General features: G+C 44.6%; 1 protein-coding gene across 1 annotated transcript in view; it reads left to right on the top strand.

Annotated features, from left to right (window-relative positions):
- Positions 1 to 19,771, top strand: part of LOC307134907 (uncharacterized protein C14orf132) — a 47,112-nt gene extending 27,341 nt beyond the window's left edge. Inside the window, exon 2 of the mRNA XM_079830991.1 lies at positions 16,509 to 19,771. Within this exon, the coding sequence (XP_079687117.1) occupies positions 16,509 to 16,739 (231 nt within the window). The 3' untranslated portion in view covers positions 16,740 to 19,771. The remainder of the gene's footprint in view (positions 1 to 16,508) is intronic.
- Positions 19,772 to 20,924: the final 1,153 nt, after the last annotated feature.

Here is a 20,924-nt window from a genome sequence, read left to right as displayed (position 1 = left end):
TTGAACGAGTGATGTTCTACGGCTGCATCCATCTTTGTAGTGTACAGAATCTGATTCACCGTCGCTTCGCTATCGTCATCATGTAAAGCCCGCCCCAACGTTTCTGATTGGTGCCTCGATTTCGAGGGATTAGAAATGGGTTTGAATGGGCTCTTTGCCAGACTACTTGCAGAGCAAATCTAAATTTGCCGGAAGTTGTCTGGGTTTTCCCAGGCTACCAGCCCGCCCGCATCACAAACATCTTGAAGTGAGACTCCTGATAGAAGAGCTTTAGAGTCATCCATACTCCTGGTAGAGTGGGCTCGGACTGACATAGGTGAAGGTTGTCTGGCCGACTCATATGCAAGAGATCAATTATCCCTCAATTATCCACTTGCTCATCCTCTGCTTAAATGCCGGGGACTCCTTGCTGGGTGATCCAAAACAGATGAACAGTTGTTCTGATTCATGCCGCAGGGCAGTTCTGTTGACGTAAGCATCTAAAGCCTAAACTTGACAAAGCCAATTGTTTTTTTTTTCCTGGACTGGACCCTGAAATTGGGGAGGACAGAAAGCCTGTAGCACAATTGATCTAGCCACATTAGTGGGGACCCTTGGAATATAAGCCGGCCTCGGGTAAAGAAATGCCTTCACCAGACCAGGTACAAACTCCAAGTATGAAGGGGCAGGCTAAAGGGCTTGCAAATCTCCTATTCTTTTAAGAGACGTGTTAGCATGGAGGAACAACTTTAAGAGTCAGAAAGTTGACTGAAACCTCCTCAATATGCTCAAAGAGAACCAGAGACAGGCCTTGGAGAACCACGGACAGATCCCAAGCCAGCACCCTAGTGCACACTGCAAGCCTCAGCCTCAAAGTATGATGGAGGAAACATGTTATTAATTGGTCTCTCCCTAAATACATTCCACCCAAAGGAATATGATAAGCAGCTATTGCCGCCACATAGACCTTTAAACTGGATGGGGATAACCCTGCAGTGGATCGCTCTTGCAGGAACTCAAGCACTGTACCAACAGGGCAGTTACTGGGTCAAGCGGACAACTGCTGCACCAAGAAGTGAAATCTCTCCACTTCAAGGCATACAGTTTCCTCGTGGAAGGATCTCTGGAGTGAAGAATGGTCTCAACAACCTCAGTTGAGAGACTGGAATCTATGAACCTCCTGTCCAGAATCTCCTAAGCAGAGTTGTTGAGCAGAGACACGAGATCCGACAACCATACCCTGCCCGGCCACAGTGTGGCTATTAAGAAAAGATGGACCTTGTCCCAGCTAACTCTCTCCAGAACGTTCAGGGGAAAAGCGTACAGACATAGCCTCTGCCACATCTGCACCATGGCATCCAGTTACAGAGGAGCTGTATGCGTGAGGGAGCACCAGAGTGGAGAGTGAGATGTCTCTCGAGATGCAAACAGATCCACTTCTGCCTGGCCGAACACCCTCCATATCTGCTCCACCACCATGGGATGGACCCTCCATTCCACAGGCCTTAGCCACTGCCTCAACCGGATGTCTGCTCCTTGGTTTTGGCACCCAGGGATGTAAGCTGCCCTGAGTGAAAGCAGCTCTCCTTGAGACCACATAATGATTTTGGTCCGCCAGTTTGCAAAGTGGACGCAAGTGCAAACCCCCCTGGTAATTTGTGTAGGCAACCACTGATAAATTGTCTGTAAGGACAAGCACTGGGTCTGGGAAGTAATTCTTGAGAGCAAGAAAGACTGTCATCATCTCCAGGCAGTTGATGTGCCAAGAGAGTTGATGAGCCCTCCACAGACCTTAAGTTGAGCGAAGTGAGTTGAAGCATCCATCGTTAGCATCTTGCGACAACAAGGAGCTTCCAACATGGGACCTTGGGATAGGAACTAAGGTTTCATCCACATAGCTAAGGCACGTAGGCATCACTGCGTGACCTTGATCATGCAAAATGTTTTGACCCTCAGGGAAAACCTCCTGGTTTTCTTGCATCGTAACCGATTCCCATACCACACCTAAGTGGTCCTTTGTGCTGGAGAAAGGACACTCTTCTTGGCGTTTAAACTTAACCCCACATTTTAATTTGGGTGAGAATGACATCTCAATGCTGAACCACCAACTGAAGGGACTGAGCTAAAATCAACCAATTGTCAATATAGTTCAAAATGTGGTTGCTCTAAAGTCGTAACGGCGCCAGTGCTGCATCCACACATTTGGTAAGACTGAAAGCTAGGACACGAAATTGATACACTTCGCCCCAAAAGCGAACCTCAGAAACTTCCTGTGTTGTGAAAGGATGGAGATATGTAAATATACGTCCTTGAGATTTATTGTGACAAACCAGTCCTCGGATCTGTTGCACGATTTGTCTGTAGGTTAACATTTTGAACTTTAGCTGCATGACTGACTGGTTCAGATGATGCAGATCCAAAATGCAACGCAAACCCCCATTCTTCTTTGTTAAGATACAATACCGGGGGGAGGTATACGTTCTATGGACCTCTTCTCCAGCAATGTTTTTTCCAGTTGTTCCTCTTGCAAACCGGCAGGGAACAACCGAACTGGTCCCTCTGGGACCCTTCTCAAATCCGATGGATTTGGCTATCTCCTTGGTGGCCCTGAGAGAAAGATCTGTTCACTCACTGCATTCGTGCCAATACCCCTGCCCTCATCTAGGTCTCCTAACAAAACAGCCTGGTAGGCTTGCAGCAGAGTCATTGTGTGAAAACACGCTGCAGCCTGACCAGATGATAAATAAGCCTTACCCACCAATGCAGACGTTCTTCTGAACAGCTTGGTGGGTAACATCAGGGCCTTTAGGGTTGATGCAGAGGAGAGATAGCTGGCTAGTGTCTCTTCCACCTTAGGCATTGCCCCATAACCATGCTCTTTGTAGCCTACTATGGATGAATAGTTTGAAGTCTGTTAACTATACACACATAAGAGACTGGTTTCTTCCACGATCTCGTCATCTCGGGGTGGAAACTGGGAAAATAAACGCAGGCCACAACGAGGAGGCTGTGACCGCAAAGGCAGGAAGTGTTTGTCTAATTTACTTTTGGACAAACATCCTGCTTCTCAGCTGGCCAGTCCATGTTTAACCTGGCAACAGCGCCAGTCACAACCTCAGCCAGCTCCTCATTTTCAGGATTCTTGCATCAATGCAACAATATCTAACTCCTCAGAGCTAGTGTTGATTCAGTTTAGTTCAATAACTGTACAGTTCATCAATTGTGCAATATTTGAGCATACATACTGTATACAGTGCATTTGTGCACATGCATATATGTGTGTATGAGTGCTACGACAAACTACTGTGTGCTTCACTGCACACTGAACAAGCAAAAGACACAAGATAGTAGAGGTTTACATTTGTCACATCCTTGTGGAGTTTGGCTTGTTATATGGCTAATCATTTGGGCTCTCTATATGTATGTGTATGTGAGTGTAGGAAAAGTACTAAATGTATTTTACAGAAGTCTAACTAATAGACAAATCTAACTAATAGATTTAAAAATAAATAAATACAAATGCTCCAGCGATTCTTCACTTTCATTGTATTAAAAATAATGCAGAATATGAAATAGTAAATAATTAAAGTAAATAATGGCAGCATTTTTTATGTTTGGATGAAATGTACCTTTATAATCAGTGCTTATTAGTACAGAATGTGAATTTAAACATCCACTCTTAATCACATGCATTGATTCATATGCTACCTTGTGTACAAATTATTATTACTTAAAAAGGAGAATTGTGTAAGGCAAATCTTTGCACTCAAATGTTTTATTTAGAACCCCAGTAAACCTTTTTTTCTATGAGTGTACAATCTTTATCGTGATGACAGAAGTGGAAAACGTTCTGCTCATCCTGATTTATTAGTATTGTTATTTATGTGTATGTCGGATTTTATGTTTCAAAAAGCTGGGAGAAGGTTTCTCTCCTAAAAGAGTGATGTAGTTGTTCTGTCAGTGAGGTGCAGCAGGCGCAGTGCAGTATTGATTACTGCCCAGTTGCCTCTGTTTTCAGTAATCAGCCAATCACTGACCTCTGAGTCATACATCAACATAAAATCTCAAAGTAGGCCTAATTTTAAGGGGCCGTTGACATGAAAACATTTTCAACTAAAAACGTGCTGTCAAAATGAGCTCATTAACGCATGCAATTAATTTTTCCAGTTTCATGCGGTAAAAATATTTTATGCAATTAGCGTTACATTAAAAAACTATGCTCTTATTCATGCAAATGCTTTTAAACCATTCAAGCGTGACAAGACATAAGAGAACACACTGTATGTGAATGTCCTGACACACACACAAGGCACAGAAAAATGCGCGCCAGTATCACGCGCACAGAATGAATGAACAATAACACACAGACTTATGCCAAAATGCACACTTTGTCGAGTATTCTCATAAGAGCAGTCTTAAATGAGTTATATAACGTCTTAAATTAACTTAAAAGAGTTTTTGGAAAATTAGATGTACGTCAGATCCGCGTCATGTTCAGCAGCAGCAGCAGATCTTAAAGTTAATTGAAGAACAAAGGTAACAGAGAAAATTATAGCTTTAATACAGGGTATCCGCGGGGCATTAAAAAGCATTAAAAGTCATTAAATGGATTTTGCGAAAATTAAGGCCTTAAATGGCATTAAAAAGCATTAAATTGTATTCTTACAGGCATTATTTTTTTAGATAGCCAGTTTATATTGAATATAGCCTTCATAAGAAAGCGCAATGTGATGAATATACTTATTAACCTGATCTAGCTTCCGAAACCCCCGCTACTGCCGCACGAGCGCGAGATCTTGCTTTCCTGCCACTGCGCAGGCGCACCTCTCTCTGCGTCTGCTGAGTGGCTGAGAGGAGCAGCGCATTCAGTTGAGGCTGTGCGCTCTGCCAGAGAACAAAAAAACTAGAGCTGCGTCCGAAATCGAATAGTTCTCTACTATATAGTGTGCGAAAAACAGTACGCCAACAGAGTAGTACGTCCGAATTCATAGTAAGATTCTTACGAGATTCTGAAGTGCGCATGCGATGGACACTTTACTATTCCATGAGGCCACGGAAGACGATTTATGAATGGAGGTGAAGGGACGCAACTGACGCTGGTAGGTCACATGATCATGACAACATGGCGGATGTAGTACGTCCGGATTACATTTATACTACATTAATTCATACTATATAGAACATATTTTTTTAACGGTCACGAAGTTCGTTCAAATTCAAATGTAGTACCTACTCACCCAGTACGTGATTTCTGACGCAGCCTAGTGGTGTGGGTTGTGCCAGAATCAAGTTCTCTTTCGCTCTTTAACAAACAATAACACACAGAATTATGCCTAAATGTACGTTTTATGAAGTATCCTCATCAGAACAATGAGTTTTAAATGAGTTAAATAACGTCTTAAATTAACTTTGAACAAATATTTAATATATACTGTCTTTATTTTTTCTACATTGGTGATTTACTGTGGAATTATTACATCATAAAAGATATTAAAAACATGTTTTAGACAGAAAAATGTGTGAATAATCTAGAAAAAAATTTCAATTGACAAAGTTTACATTAAAATATATTATGCATACCCACTATCTATCTACCTTTTGTATTTATTGCTTTGCATATTGTATGTTCAGGGATGACTGATAAGCAGACATGCTATTTATGACTGGATGTAACTTTTGATAACTTTGCAGTAAAAGTGGCTATTGATTTTGCCCTATCAGTGTGGCTCTCCTAAAAAAATAGCTGTTTAGGCTTGTGCACCATCTCGAGGGGAAATGGACACATGAGTGACGCACACACATAAGGAGACTCAGTTAAACATACTGCGGTAAAAAATCAAAATGTGGAGTTTTTTTTAACTTGATACAGTTATCAGATACAAAATCACACGACCTAGAATGCTGTTTTCCTAAGCAGGCTAGCATCACGGTTAAAAACGTGACACTGATTTCATACAACAGTCCAGTTAACAAATAGTTAATATTAAGTCAATTACATTTTAGAAGGAACATTGTTTGAAATTATTTTCACTGCTAAAATAGAACAAAAACAGTCAAAGATCACAGCAGAACCATAGTGTAGCAACCCTGAATCCCAATGTGCATACTATCCGCCCTGTATAGTATTGAATATTACTAATGTCTTTAGGATGGATAGAATGCACATTGAGACGCAGGCTCAGTCTTGATTTCGTTACTGAATGATTCAGCGTTTTGACCAATCGGTTGAGTCAAAGATTCAATGACCCATTTATAAACACCTGCCTCATTCTTGAATGAATCAGCCATTGGAATGAATCGTTTGAATGAATGACTCACTTAAGACAGTTACTTGACGCCATCTACTGGTGGTTTACTTTTAATTTCTTAACATTTCTTACAATCCCATAAAATTATTTAATGCAGTTGTAATTTTTTTATTGTAAATTTGTAAATGATTTAGTTTGATTGGTAACAGACACAAATCTATCACACATGTAGATTCAAGTATGTTAAAGCTCCAATATTCTAAAAGGATATTGCTTCAGAAATTTTACACTACAAAAAATCTCTTTTTTTCGGACAAGCAACTGTTTTACTCGTACAAGTGAATGACAAGGCTTAATGTCGAGCCCTGTATGTAGTCTTAATGGGCCGCGTTTCAGTCACCATTTTATATTGTCTGACAACAAAAACTGAAAAATATATAGATGAAACAATTTTATTGTGGATTTGGCTGTATTAAAATATATAATGGGAGCATAAAGGGTAGCAGCAGAGAAGCAAACAAATATAAAGGGCTGACACTTGGCAGAATGTGAATGCAAATATTCGAATTGCCGTATGACGTCATCTATCGACATTTAGCGACATATATATGGCATTAAAAATAAAACAAATTGGCATTAAAAAGCATTAAATTAGATTTGATGAAACCTGCAGAAACCCTGTAATAAGACTATAAATTGTTTGATAGCTTTATTCAATTTCTGTATATTTCCTACATGTTAGACTGGTAAAAAGGCCACAGATAAATATGACATTTATTGAAATGAGTTTATGTGAATATTGTTTTAAGTTTACTAAAAATAATTGGTGTTTTTTTTTTAAAGCCTAATAAATGTTGAAATAGATAGCTTTCAATTATACTGTAATTTTGAATGTCTATTATTAGGTAATGTTTAAAAAAAAATTGAGAGAGAGAGAGAGAGAGAGAGATCAGTAGCAGTATTACTATCAGTGATACTGGCCTTCATTCATAAAAAGATGCCATTAACCCTTAAATGCATGACTGTTTCTCCAAACATGCTTACATATTCTGGTCTTTGGCGACCCGAATCTATAACTAACATGGATAGATCCCTTCCTGTTGCGATAATATAAAAAACGTCTCGGCTACGTATGTAACCCTCGTTCCCTGAAGGAGGGAACGGAGACGTACGGGATCTGTTTTCAGAGACCGACCTACTTCGAGTAATTAAAAACGAGCCAATAAACATTGGCATGCGATCACGCATTCCACGCACCGCCCCGCGTTGCGGGTATAAATAAGGAAGTGGAAGTGCCGCATACCGTTTTCAACTGAGGAGCCGAGATAAGTGGCTCGGGCCTTCAGCTGAAGCACAGCCCCTGGCGACGGGACGTACGTCTCCGTTCCCTCCTTCAGGGAACGAGGGTTACATACGTAACCGAGAGGTTCCCTTTCAGTCGGTCACGTTCGACGTACGTCGGAACTGACCGACGAATTGGGATCCCTACCAACATGCCAGGAGGCTGGCCCTTCCAGCGTCCTGCCTGAGCTCGCTGGACCACTCCTATGTTAGAGTGGGAGTCAGGGCTCCGGGCAGGGAAGGACAGTCACTGCTGTTCCTGCAAGACCCACTCAGCGTGACTATTGGATAACGCTGGGAAAGCGTGCCCGTCTCGGAAGATGGTACGCTGCGGACCACATCCTTCAATGGAAGGAGAGGTGGAATACACATAAGGACTAACCTAACAGGGTAGTGCAACAAATGGCAGTCTCTAGAGTGGACCCAACCTGGTTCCAGGGGGGGAAGAACACAACTAGAGACGACAGAGGAAGCTCTGTCGAGGGAAAGACACGGGGCTAGCCGAGTAGGGTAGCTGGTACCGTGGAAAATACACATATGGGGTAGCCTAGAGGGGAGCGCAACATATGGAACCCAGCCTACACACACGTTCCACAAGCATACGGGTGCAGGCCTGGCATCAGACGGCCGCCACGTCTGACACCGAAGGGGTGACGGAGGAACTCACAGGGTTAGCTGAATTTCGGGGAACACGACTGGAGCAAAAATAGACGCACGTATCAGGCCCAGAGGGCGGGAGTGGCGTATGCAAGCCGACACTAGAACGGGCACTTAGCGCTGCTGGCCACTGGGGGCGAGAATGCGGGAAGATACCGGCTCTACACGGAGGCTATAAAATCTAGCGAACGTGTTAGGTGTCGCCCAGCCCGCAGCTCTACATATATCTGTCAGCGAGGCGCCTTGAGCCAACGCCCAGGAAGAAGCAACACTCCTTGTTGAGTGTGCTCGCAACCCGAACGGGCAAGGTACGTCTTGGGACTGGTGGGCCAAGACAATGGCATCCACTATCCAGTGGGCCAACCTCTGCTTGGAGACAGCCTTTCCCTTCTGCTGGCCTCCGTAACAGATGAAGAGCTGCTGTGAGGATCTGAAGCTCTGAGTCCGGTCAACGTAAGCGCGAAGAGCGCGGACGGGACACAACAAAGCTAGGGCTGGGTCTGCCTCCTCCGAAGGCAGCGCTTGCAGGTTCACCTGGTCCCGAAAGGGAGTGGTAGGAACCTTGGGCACGTATCCAGGCCGGGGTCTCAGGACAACGTGAGAGTTGGCCGGCCCGAATTCTAGGCACGATTCGTCGACCGAGAGTGCATGCAGGTTCCCTACCCTCTTGATTGAAGCCAATGCAATCAGGAGAACTGTCTTCATGGACAGGATTTTTATCTCAACAGACTGCAAAGGCTCAAATGGGGGACCCTGAAGTGCTCTGAGCACCAGGGCTAAGTCCCAAGAGGGAGATCGAGGTAGAACGAGGAGGATTTAGTCTCCTCGCACCTCTGAGGAACCTGACGATTAAGTCGTGCTTACCTAAGGATTTACCGTCTACTGCATCATGATACGCCGCTATTGCTGCGACGTACACTTTGAGGGTGGAGGGAGACAGCCTTCGATCCAACCCATCTTGCAGGAAGGAAAGCACAACGTTAATCGAACACTTTCGGGGGTCTTCCGGGCGGGAAGAGCACCACTCGACGAACAGGTTCCACTTCAGAGAGTAGAGGCGCCTTGTGCTTGTGGTAGGCCACCTAGAACCTCCGCGTCTCGTCCAGGGACCAGACATGGAGATTCCAGAGGTCTGGACGCGGGTGCCATAGAGTGCCCCGCCCCAGAGAAAGCAGGTCCTTCCTCAGGGGGATCGGCCAGGGAGGGGCTGTCGCGAGGAGTGTGAGTTCTGGGAACCAGGTCCGGTTGGGCCAGTAGGGCGCAACTAACAAGACCTGCTCCTCGTCCTCCCTGACCTTGCACAGTGTCTGTGCGAGAAGGCTCACTGGGGGGAACGCATACTTGCGTAGGTCCCGGGGCCAGCTGTGCGCCAGTGCATCTATGCCAAAGGTACCTCCGGTCAGGGAGTAGTACCACTGGCAATGGGTCGAGTCCGGAGAAGCGAACAGGTCTACCTGTGCAACTCCGAAGTGGTCCCATATCAGCTGGACGCTCCGGGGGTGGAGTCGCCATTCGCCCGGAGGTGTCGACTGGCAAGAGAGCTCGTCGGCTGTCTGGTTCAGCGCACCTGGGATGTGAATGGCACGAAGTGACCTCACAAACTTCTGACTCCACAGGAGGAGATGGCGGGCGAGCCGGAGCATGCAACGGGAGCGTAGACCACCCTGACGGTTGATGTACGCAACGGCCGCAGTGCTGTCCGAATGGACCAGTACGTGCTTGCCCCGAAGCGGTTTCTTGAACCGGGCCAGGGCAAGACGTACCGCCAGTAACTCTAGGCAATTGATAAGCCAACGCAGTTGGGGCCCCGTCCACAGACCCGAAACTGCGTGCCCGTTGTACGTGGCCCCCCAGCCCGTGGATGAGGCATCCGTGAAGACCACAGCATGCCTCGACACCTGTTCTAGGGACACTCCGGCCCGGAGAAACGAGGGGTCTGACCACGGACTGAAGGTTTGGCGACAGTAAGGAGTAACTAGGACCCGGTACTGACCGCTCTGCCACGCCCATCTCGGGACTCGGTCGTGCAACCAGCGTTGAAGCGGTCTCATATGAAGCAATCCGAGCGGCGTTACCGCGGCTGCAGATGCCATATGCCCCAGGAGCCTCTGAAAGAATTTCAGTGGGACCGCTGTCCTGCCTTTGAACGTATTCAAGCAGTTCAACACTGACCGGACGCGCTCTGGAGTGAGGCGCGCTGTCCGGCTGACCAAATCCAGCTCCATACCGAGATAAGAGATCCTCTGCGCGGGGCAGAGTTTGCTCTTCTCTCGGTTGACCCGAAGTCCCAACAGGCTGAGGTGACTGAGCACCATGTCCCTGTGTTCGCACAACTGCTCCCGAGACTGGGCGAGTATGAGCCAGTCGTCGAGATAGTTGAGTAAGCGAACGCCGCGTTCTCTGAGCGGAACAATGGCTGCCTCGACGACCTTCATGAAGACGCGAGGCGACAGGGACAGCCCGAAGGGCAAGACTTTGTACTGATATGCCCTCCCCTCGAACGCAAAGCGCAGGAACGGTCTGTGTCGAGGAAGGATAGAGACATGAAAGTACGCGTCCTTCAGGTCGATCGCTGCGAACCAATCTTGGGGACGGATGCATTGGAAAATGCGTTTCTGCGTTAACATTTTGAACGGAAGCTTGTGCAGGGCCCGATTCAGAATGCGCAGGTCCAAGATTGGTCTTAACCCACCCCCTTTCTTGGGTACAATGAAGTAGGGGCTGTAGAACCCCGACCTCATATCGGCAGGAGGAACCGGCTCGACCGCGCCCTTCGCCAGCAGGACATCGATCTCGGACCGCAAGACATGGGCATCGCTGCTCCGCACGGAGGTGAAGAGGATGCCCCTGTACTTGGGAGGCCGGCGTGCGAATTGAATCGCATAGCCGAGTCTGATGGTACGGATGAGCCAGCGAGACGGCCTGGGGAGACCTAGCCAGGCCCCCAGAGACCGAACTAGCGGGACCAACGGCACCACAGACGTACCCGGGGTGAGGCAGCGAGGTGGAGTATTCAGACCCGACTCGGGAGGCCCGGAGGCGGCCCGGAGTGTTGTCTAAATACTCCAGGTGGGGCAGAGAGTGGGTGAGAAGGCCCGGGGGCGTCCTCGGTGCCCACTCTGCTGCCCCCTGGCGAGGGGTGAGAGGGAAGGAAAGGAGTGGCAAGGCCCGGGGGCGTCGCGCACTGCCAACCTGTCCCTCTCGGGGCTCAGGGAGGGAAGAAACTGCTCTTTTATTGAGAATGTGGGTACCGCTGGGCCCCGGAGGGCCAGCGGCAGGATGTTTTTTCCGGTACCAGTCTTGACATTCTCCCCCCGGTCCTCCTCCGGGGGGAGGAGGGGTGCGGACACCACCTCCCCTGGAGCAGCTCCTCTTCTCCCTGGGCTCCCCGTGTCAGGGCCGCTTGCCCTTGCCCTTGCCTGCCGACATAGCGGGCCCCGACACGGGTTGGGCGGCACCCTGACGGCCGGCACCCTGCTTCCCCGATGGTGGAGGCTGCTGCTTGGGTTTAGCAGGGGCGGAGGCGGCCGCAGGGGGACGCCCTCGGCGACGAGCAGGCGGAGGTGCAGCCGGCGACTGGGTGGAGGCAGCAGCAGGTCGCCGGGGTAGGATGTTCTTGATGGCCTCCGTCTGCTTCTGTGCCACCGAGAACTGCTGGGCGAAGCTCTCGATGGCGTCGCCGAAGAGGCCGGCCTGACAGACAGGGGCGTTGAGGAACCGCACTTTGTCGGTCTCACGCATATCTGCCAGGTTCAGCCATAGGTGGCGTTCCTGGACCACCAGAGTGGACATCGCCCGACCCAGGGTGCGTGCGGCAACTTTCGTCGCCCGGAGGGCTAGGTCCGTTGCGGTACGCAGTTCCTGCATAACCCCTGGGTCGGAACTACCCTTGTGCAATTCCTTGAGCGCCTTGGCCTGGTAGACCTGCAGGAGCGCCATGGCATGCAGAGAAGACGCGGCTTCTCCACAGGCTGTGTAGGTCTTGCCCGTTAGGCTGGACGAGAACCTACACGCCCGGGAGGGGAGACGCGGATGTCCCCGCCAGTCGGAGCCGGTCTTAGGACACAGTTGCATCGCAACCGACCGTTCCACTGGAGGGACCTCCACGTAACCCTTAGCCGCGCCTCCATCGAGGGTAGTGAGGACGGAGGACCTCGCTGATCGTGAACGAGCGCTGTAGGGCGCCGTCCACGACTTCGTGAGCTCCTGATGCACTTCCGGAAAGAAAGGCACTGGGTTGGGGCGCTGAGAACCAGCACGGGCCGTCCCGAGATACCAATCGTCCAACCGCGAGGGTTCGGGACACGGTGGAGGGTTCCACTCGAGCCCGACACTCGCGGCGGCCCGGGAAAGCATAGCCGTGAGCTCTGGATCAGACTCGGGCAGCGGTGCCACACCCGAAGGGGGCAACGCAGCCGAATCCTCATCTCCAGAGTCCATTAGCTCGTCCCCCGATGCAGCTATCGACAACATATCCTCAGTTGGAGCCCCGAAAGAAACGGGTGGCCCCCCATGGGAAGGACCACCGCGATCTTCCGGGAACTACGCCGGCGCAGCGGAGGGGGGAGGGGCCCGAGCAGCCTGTTGACTGGGCGGGGGTGCCCTGACCGTCACCCTCAGATCTCCACCAAAGGCATCAGCCAAAGTAGCAGCCCTCTGCTTTGCAGCGGGAGGACCACTAGATCGGGGGATACGCAATGGGACTCCACCCCTTTTCAGGTATTGGAGCCTAGACCGTAGCACTGCGATGGTCATGTTCGCGCAGTGCGAACATGAGTCATCCACGAAAGCCGCCTCTGCGTGCTGAACGCCCAAACACGAGAGACAGCGATCGTGTCCGTCAACTGGGGACAGAAATCGACGGCATCCAGAAACACACGGTTTGAATGACATCTTGAAAAAGACGCAGGGTCAAACCGTGTTGCTCTTTTAGTGAGAGAAGAAAAACCGCTCCGACAGTGCCGAGGCACACAGGGGAAATGGCCGCGGCTCACAGCAGTTCAAAGGTGCAAGCCCGCTGTGAGCACTCAATGAGAAAACGCCCAGCGAGCTGTGGAAACAGCTGTTTGTTTTCTTCGGAGTCTCGCGACCACCGCTGCAAGGCACCGTCACACCGACACTGGACCGGAACAGGTAGGACTTTTGTTCTCTCCGCTCGTAAAGATGAAAAAACTCTCCGTAGGAACACCAGAATGCTGAATGCTCGGCTCCGAAGTTGAAAGCGGTATGCGGCACTTCCACTTCCTTATTTATACCCGCAACGCGGGGGCGGTGCGTGGAATGCGTGATCGCATGCCAATGTTTATTGGCTCGTTTTTAATTACTCAAAGTAGGTCGGTCTCTGAAAACAGATCCCAATTCGTCGGTCAGTTCCGACGTACGTTGAACGTGACCGACTGAAAGGGAACTCCTGATATTAGAGTAACAATTACAGAACAATAAAATAAAACATATTTTGTATACCTTTTGGAGCTTGGAAGGGTTCAGTTTGAGCATATGTTTTATACCATCATCACTGTCCTCGTCAGAGCTCATTTCCCAGTACATTCAGCATCTGGCTCATATTCGCGATCTCACACATATTCTCAAAACTAATTTTCAACGTCTTCAAAATAAAAATTTTCATCGCTGACAGCTTCTTGACCAGATCCATCATCAAGTTAGACTGGGTAAAACCAGCCTGATCTGCCAGCGATTTGATTTCGCTCTGCAGCTCAGGCTGGAAACCTGTACATTAATTTATCCTGCTTCTGTTACACATTTGCAGGAATTAATCACAGACTGGCTTATCCACCTGGCGCGCTATTGGCGGGTTTAGCACAATGACAGATAGAGAAGCGATAGATCAATGCCCATTGATCACGCCTCTTGTGGTCTGATTGGTTGAAGGACTATCCAATTGCATACAGAGTCATTTGAATTATGCTCGTTCCTTTTGCGCTGTAGAAAATACATAGCAGACTCCCCAGACCAATGTTCAATCTTAAAATATTGAGCTTGGTCTGGTGATAGCCGAGCCCGATCTCACGAAAGTGCGTATAAATAATACGAGTGTGCAATCTTGTGGAATGTATATGCCAAAATGAGTATTGGCATGCATATGGTATGCCGTTTTTCGCGTGTATATGATACGCACTTTATGGCGTATTATTATTATTATTATTATTATTATTATTATTATTGGCGTATTATACGTACGAACCCCCAACGCATCCCTGCCTCCATCATTCGTTTTTCTCTTCTGTCACCAGTTGCCATAGTGAAGCAGAACAAGGATCCATCTGTGTATGTGTGAAGTGTGCAGCTTGAAAGGGTTCACACCCACAAACTGCAGCACAGACAGGTGTGCATGTCAGGCTGAATAGAGAGGAGAGGAATTGGCCATCTCTGGGTTCTTTGTGATGTGTTTACTTCTTTGTGAGCGTCTTTTCATCTTAGCTCAGTGGAGGCTGTCGGACACTTTACTGCCCCATGCAGCTTTTGATCAGTCTTAAAACAGCACAAATGCCTCTCTGGGAATAGCCAGAATTGTTATTCGATTCTCGCTTTAAATGTCAACATGCAACTTGTTCAACACTTTGTTGTGAAGGTTGTGCAAATGACAGCTCTGCTTTGTGAATTACTAAAAAGAAGCATTTTCAGGGCCAAGGGCAAGTAGACAGTCAAGTTTTGTCAAATTTAAAATGCTGTTCATTTGTAACAGTTTGTGACTCAAAGTTTCTTAATGAATAAGCCCCTGGGATGATTGTATATGTCATCCATAGGGAGATATAGCTTGGTCTAGAGCAGGGGTGGGGAACGTTGATCCAGAAGGGCCACTCTCTTGCAGAGTTTAGCACCGACCCGGAAAAAAACACTCACCTGCCTGTAACATCAGTAATCCTGAAGACCTTGATTAGCTTCAGGTGTGTTTGATTAGGGTTGGAGCTAAACTCTGCAAGAGAGTGGCCCTTCTGGATCAACATTCCCCACCCCTGGTCTAGAGGTATGTTTCTCTGCTTTTGATGTAAAAAGTTTTAGGTTTAAAATCTCACTTTATAAATAATTATTATTATGAATATTATTATTATAGTCATGATTATTATATATTTTTTTAATAAACTTTTTTTATTTCTATTTATATAAATCATCCAAAATTTCAAATATCTGTCAGTGGATATTAATGGGTGCATTGATAGTTAATAAGAGACACATGTAAACTTACACACTTGAATATGTGAATGTCTGTAGCAGACATTCTTTTGCAATTACATTTCAAATAAATAAATAAGTCAATAGTAAACAAGGAAAATCTCAGAAAATTGCTTTCTTTCAATAAAACTACTCCAACTGTGAAATTGTGAAACCCATCAGAATATAGATAGGAATAAAACTGTAAAGCATGGTTCATGTAAGTGCTACTGAAGTGGAGATTTCTGAAAAACTCATTTTGAGAAAACTGCCCTTAAAGATATGTACTGTAATTGAAATTTGCAGACACAAATAGATAAAGTGCTTTACAAGATACACTTAAAGTGTATTTTGGATGTTTGTCTGAAAAAAGACACTTTATGAAAAGCCAAAAAGCCCCAAATCTTAAAATTGCATGAAAAAACAACAACATTTTAATCAAAGCGATTCAATGTATATATTTTCAGTAATACAGTTTATATTTTATCATCAATAATATGTTTCTGTAGCCATATAAGGTCTGCATTTTCTGAAAAGTTAAGTAACATTTAAAATGTTGGTGTTAGTGTCATTTTTATTTGCATAAAATCAATCTAATAAAATCAAAATGTATAGATTTAGCATTTGCTAAAAAGGGGACATGATGAAGTAAATAAATGCTGTTCTTTTGAACTTTATCAAAGAATCCTGAAAACTTGACTCAATAGATTTGTTTTACTCTGATATTAATTATTAATATGTCAAATATGTTTAAGGTAAAACGTTTAGGCTAAATATTTATCAATTTAGCTAAATGTGTTACAATTATTCCTGCTCTCTCCAGGCTATATAAACTCATCTAAGTGCACTTCTTGATTGTAACTTTGCAACTACATCTCAACTAACTCTCATTAGAGTATTAGTTGACTGTTAGGTTAGGGCTAAGGTTAGTAGTTGACATGTAGTTGCAAAGTTACTTATAGTCAGTAGAATGTTTGTTGGGGGAGCTTTAAAATAAAGTGTTAGCAGATATTAAGCCAGACCATGATGCACATCAGAGTGTTACTGATGTGGACGATGGAATCATTTGGTTGTGTGGTCATCCGTCTGACCTCTTCCGTTCTCCATCTTCAGATCCCTGTGATGACAGGAGCCTTCATGGACTCGTCACCTCACGATGACTACAGCACGGATCACTCTCTATTCAACTCCTCTGCTAGCGTCCACGCCGCTGCTCTGGCAGCTCACAACCAACAGGAGGAGCAACAGTCCATGTCCCGAGATGCCATATGGCTTTGGATCGCCATCACTGCCACCATCGGGAATATTATAGTGGTGGGCGTTGTTTATGCCTTCACGTTCTGACCTATAGAATGAAACCAACGGAACTTTGGAGATAAATATAGGGCGCCCGGGCCCTCATGAGATGAACAGTGTGTGCAATCATTTAAGAAAGAAAAAAATGTACACCGTGTTAGTTGTTTATTTTTTATGCAGAACAGTATTTAGAAGCTCCAGAAATGATTTTGTAATTTTCATGTTGAAAACTTTTTATCTAGATTGTTTAATGCTAAACAGTGTAATGTGAGGAAAAAAACGCTGATTTCATTTTTCTGAGTGACTTATACTGCCAGACTTTTGCCAAATAATTTGTACGTGTTTTTGCTTTTAGTATGTAATAACAAATGCTTTATTAAGCTTTAAATGTCTAGAGGGCAAACGCTTCTCTCTGGAAGTCATCCAGCGACCATTTTAGAGCAGTGTTGAGGAAGTTGAAATTAATCCCAAGCCTAATTTGGAAAAGTAACCATAAAATGATGTAAAAGTAGGAAGAGCAGTATGTAAGTGCTCACAACAGGAAACTAAACCTTTTTTTAATATTAAAATATTTTAACCTTGGTCTGAAACCGATAATAAGCACCTTTTCTTCATTCGTGGGGCTTTTTTTTTTTTGACTCCAGGATACATACATTTTTGAGACAATCTCTTCACTTAATTCTCCACATACTACAATCGAAAAATTGTAGTTTATGGAAGGTTCAATTTGACATTTTAGAAACACACCTCATAATTTTTTTTTTAATTAAAGCCTGCATTCCAGTCAATGATTTCATACAGATAAATCATTCCATTCCCTTAGTTGAGGAAGACAAGTGCAGCTTGTATTTGGTAGAGGTCAAAGCTTTGCTTTTAATGAGCTCAGCATAAAAAAAGGTGGTGGTTGCTATGGCGACTGTTTCATGCTGTCTGGGAGAAAGTGGCTGCGGCTTCTTATCCCACCATCATACAACTGCAAACATCTTTACTGCCTGCTGGCACAAAGCAACTGTCCAAACAAACTAGGGATGCACCGACACCATTTGTTCAGAACCGATCCGATACCAAAAATTCAGAGTATCGGCTGATACCGATCCGATACCAGTGCAGTTTTGTTTAATAATTCAATGTAGAATTTCTATACCTCAGTGTGTTGAACTGAAAATCACTCTTTTGTGTGTTAAACATAATCTACTAAATACAGACAACTTCATTATAACGAAAAACAACAAATAATAACATATATAATCACAATCTATGACAAAAATACTACTATAAACTAGATGGTGGATAAACTAGATTAGTGGATAATTCAGCAGCAAAAGTTACTCTAGAAAAATCATGAGTGCAAAATAATTGTATAAAATCTAAACATTTAGTGGGAAAAAAAAAACATTTAGTGGGGAACAAATAAAAGTGAATACATGTAGCACTAAATCTGGTAAAATGTTACACATTTTTGTAAAATACATTCATGCAAAACAAGTAGCCTAGGCCTAAATATATGCATTTACATGAACTTGAATTTAATGACTTAAATAAATAAATAAATAAATATTCATCTGTACCATGGAATGGATTCAGAACACTTAATATATTGCACGAAGCGTTGATGATGCTTTATAATGTTTTGTGCCTCTTGTGGGACACTGGGGCTTAACAATAACACCTGTCTGACCGATACCCAATCCGGCAAATAATGGCAGTATCGGAGCTGATACCGATACCGAGTATCGGATCAGCGCATCCCTAAAACAAACACGCAAATGAAGAAATTGTATTCTTGAAGAATTATGTTAACAACTTTCCCACAGCTCATAATTATTATTTTTTAAATGTATTTTTTGGAGTGTTTCAAAGCCTTAATAAAACATATGATTCGAGCAACAATCCCTACTGAAAATACATTAATGAACTGCTCTAGGTTTGCTTATGCTGGTTAGTGCTGGTCTGGCTAGTTGATCAACATGGTCTTTCAAGGGCAGATAACTGACTACTGTGTTTTAGGTTAGTTAGTTCAGCAGAGTGACAGGGACACCAGCATCCCACCATATGATAGTGTCAGTCTTATCATTTGGGAATAGCAAATACACTTTTCTTTTTTTTTAAGATCAATCAGTTCTATTTTAATTCTGATCATGCTACTGCCAATTGTTTTACGAGACTAAGTCTTCAGGTTGTCCTTAAAGGTCTCTGACCAAATAAAGGTTTAGAAAGTTATTTCATACCAGTCGAATTTTACAAACCAGTCAGATCTTCAGCATTTTCACTTAAAAACTTGAAGAACAATTACTAATTGAGTCATTATTGACCACACACTTTTCAGACTGTGACGGTCACAGTATTGATCTAATCAACAGACGTCGGACCTTATTAATTAGGCTAACCAAAATGAGCAGGTTTTAGCTACGGTTCACTGGGATGAAATGTAATGGGACCAAGCCAAGATGATCATCTATCATCTGTTCTTCAATGAATTGCACTAGGAGAAGGAGTTGAATACAATATGCTGAACAGGAAAATGGCCTTCACTTTATCATTGACTTTGATTTATGGACTGGAAGTTCTCATGTCCATAGGTAAAATACTTTGCAAATAAACTGTAACTGCCACAATGAAGTTTTATGAAGAGCTGATTGTTAATTATGGTATATAATAATGTCTAATTGAGAGACAATTCAAATGTCCTTCAAAGCCTCTTTTCTATTAAGGAAATAAACTGCATTTTGCTGGTACCATTGCATTTCCTAATAGAGTAGCATCTGTTATTTAGACCAGCTCAATTCACAATCCCCAAACCACAGTAAACCTTCATTTAGAAGTGTGGTGCAAAGTAACAAACAATTTTCTGCTCAGCAAAAACAATGTAGATATTAAGATTCTTAGTAAAATTCCTGTCTGTTGATGTTGAGAGGTCTTTATACAGAGGCCTGATATCTATTGTAGCAAATGAACACTGGTGTGTTCAACTAAATTCTGCTTCACCTGCACTGCAACGTGTTTCTTTTTGTATTGAAAAACCACTGTTGAATTAAACGAGTCAATAAACACCAGATGTGCGACTGTCATATACTTATGATAACAAATCTGCTCATCTTTTCTGACAGTGAACTAAGCAAAACCTTGACACTTTCACCTCAATATGTTGTTGTCACTTGAAATACTACTGTACCACAAACCCCATGAATTTGTTTCAGATTGAAAACCCTGCATAAACACCACTGAAACACTGAATTTATTTATTAACTATCAAAAAATTGTGTTGTTTATTTTGCAAACATCTCCCAAAAAGATCACATGGACAATAAGGTTAATTGGTTTAGTGGATGTCCAGTATTTATTATATCTATAAAAGTAAAAATATGTGAAACCCACTTAGTGCAATTTGTAGTAAATTACAAATAATTGTATAGATAATTTGATATTTTGGCTCAGAGGGAAGTTAAAGGGGTTGTTTAATAAAAAATGACATTTGTCTTCATCTTTTGAAATCTAGTTATCATTAATAGAATGCATTAACATGTGAGTGGCCATGTTTACAATCAATAATCAATGCCTGACGCACATGTGAAATTATGTCAAATTTATTGACTGACGGCAGTCCTATGATGTCACATGAAGCACTGTCCGTATAAAAGGGTGCTTGCATTACACGTCATCAATTTTAAATTGTCTGAAGGAGGTCACACAGGCACGTGACGCAGCATCTATGTAACCCTAAGACGTTCCCTTTCAAGGGAGGTTAATTTTGCATCATGGTGTTGATGCTATGGGAACATTAATACGCAGTACACCATGCTGAACAAATGCCTGCTCTATCAAGCTGTGAAAAAAGACCAAGCTCAATTTTAGCAAGCCTAAGCACTGAACAATCTCAACAGACCTAGGCCTATAGTTAAATTGAGCATCAACATCCAATTAGGATGCATCCTCGGTGACATATTACAATAGCTTTACTCCCTTGAAGAGCTTAATGCCTAGGTGCCAGGGAACACACCAAAGCTTCCATGCGCTACTGAAATACTTGTCTGAAAGAAGGAACACCAGCATTAGGTCAGCTATAGCCTCCAGCTACAGGACAGGCATCTGCCTAAAGTCCCTGAAAGCAGAGCTATTCAGGGGAGTTCACAGACATAATCCACAGTACTCCTTCCATCTTGTAGGAACTAAGAGCAAATCAGACTGCAATGACTCAAACTGATCAAAAAGCAAATCAACTCTCCGGACCCTAAT

This window comes from Gobio gobio, assembly GCF_949357685.1.
Source record: "Gobio gobio genome assembly, chromosome: 12".
NCBI classification, from domain to species: domain Eukaryota; kingdom Metazoa; phylum Chordata; class Actinopteri; order Cypriniformes; family Gobionidae; genus Gobio; species Gobio gobio.
This window is presented reverse-complemented; position numbering and strand designations above follow the sequence as displayed.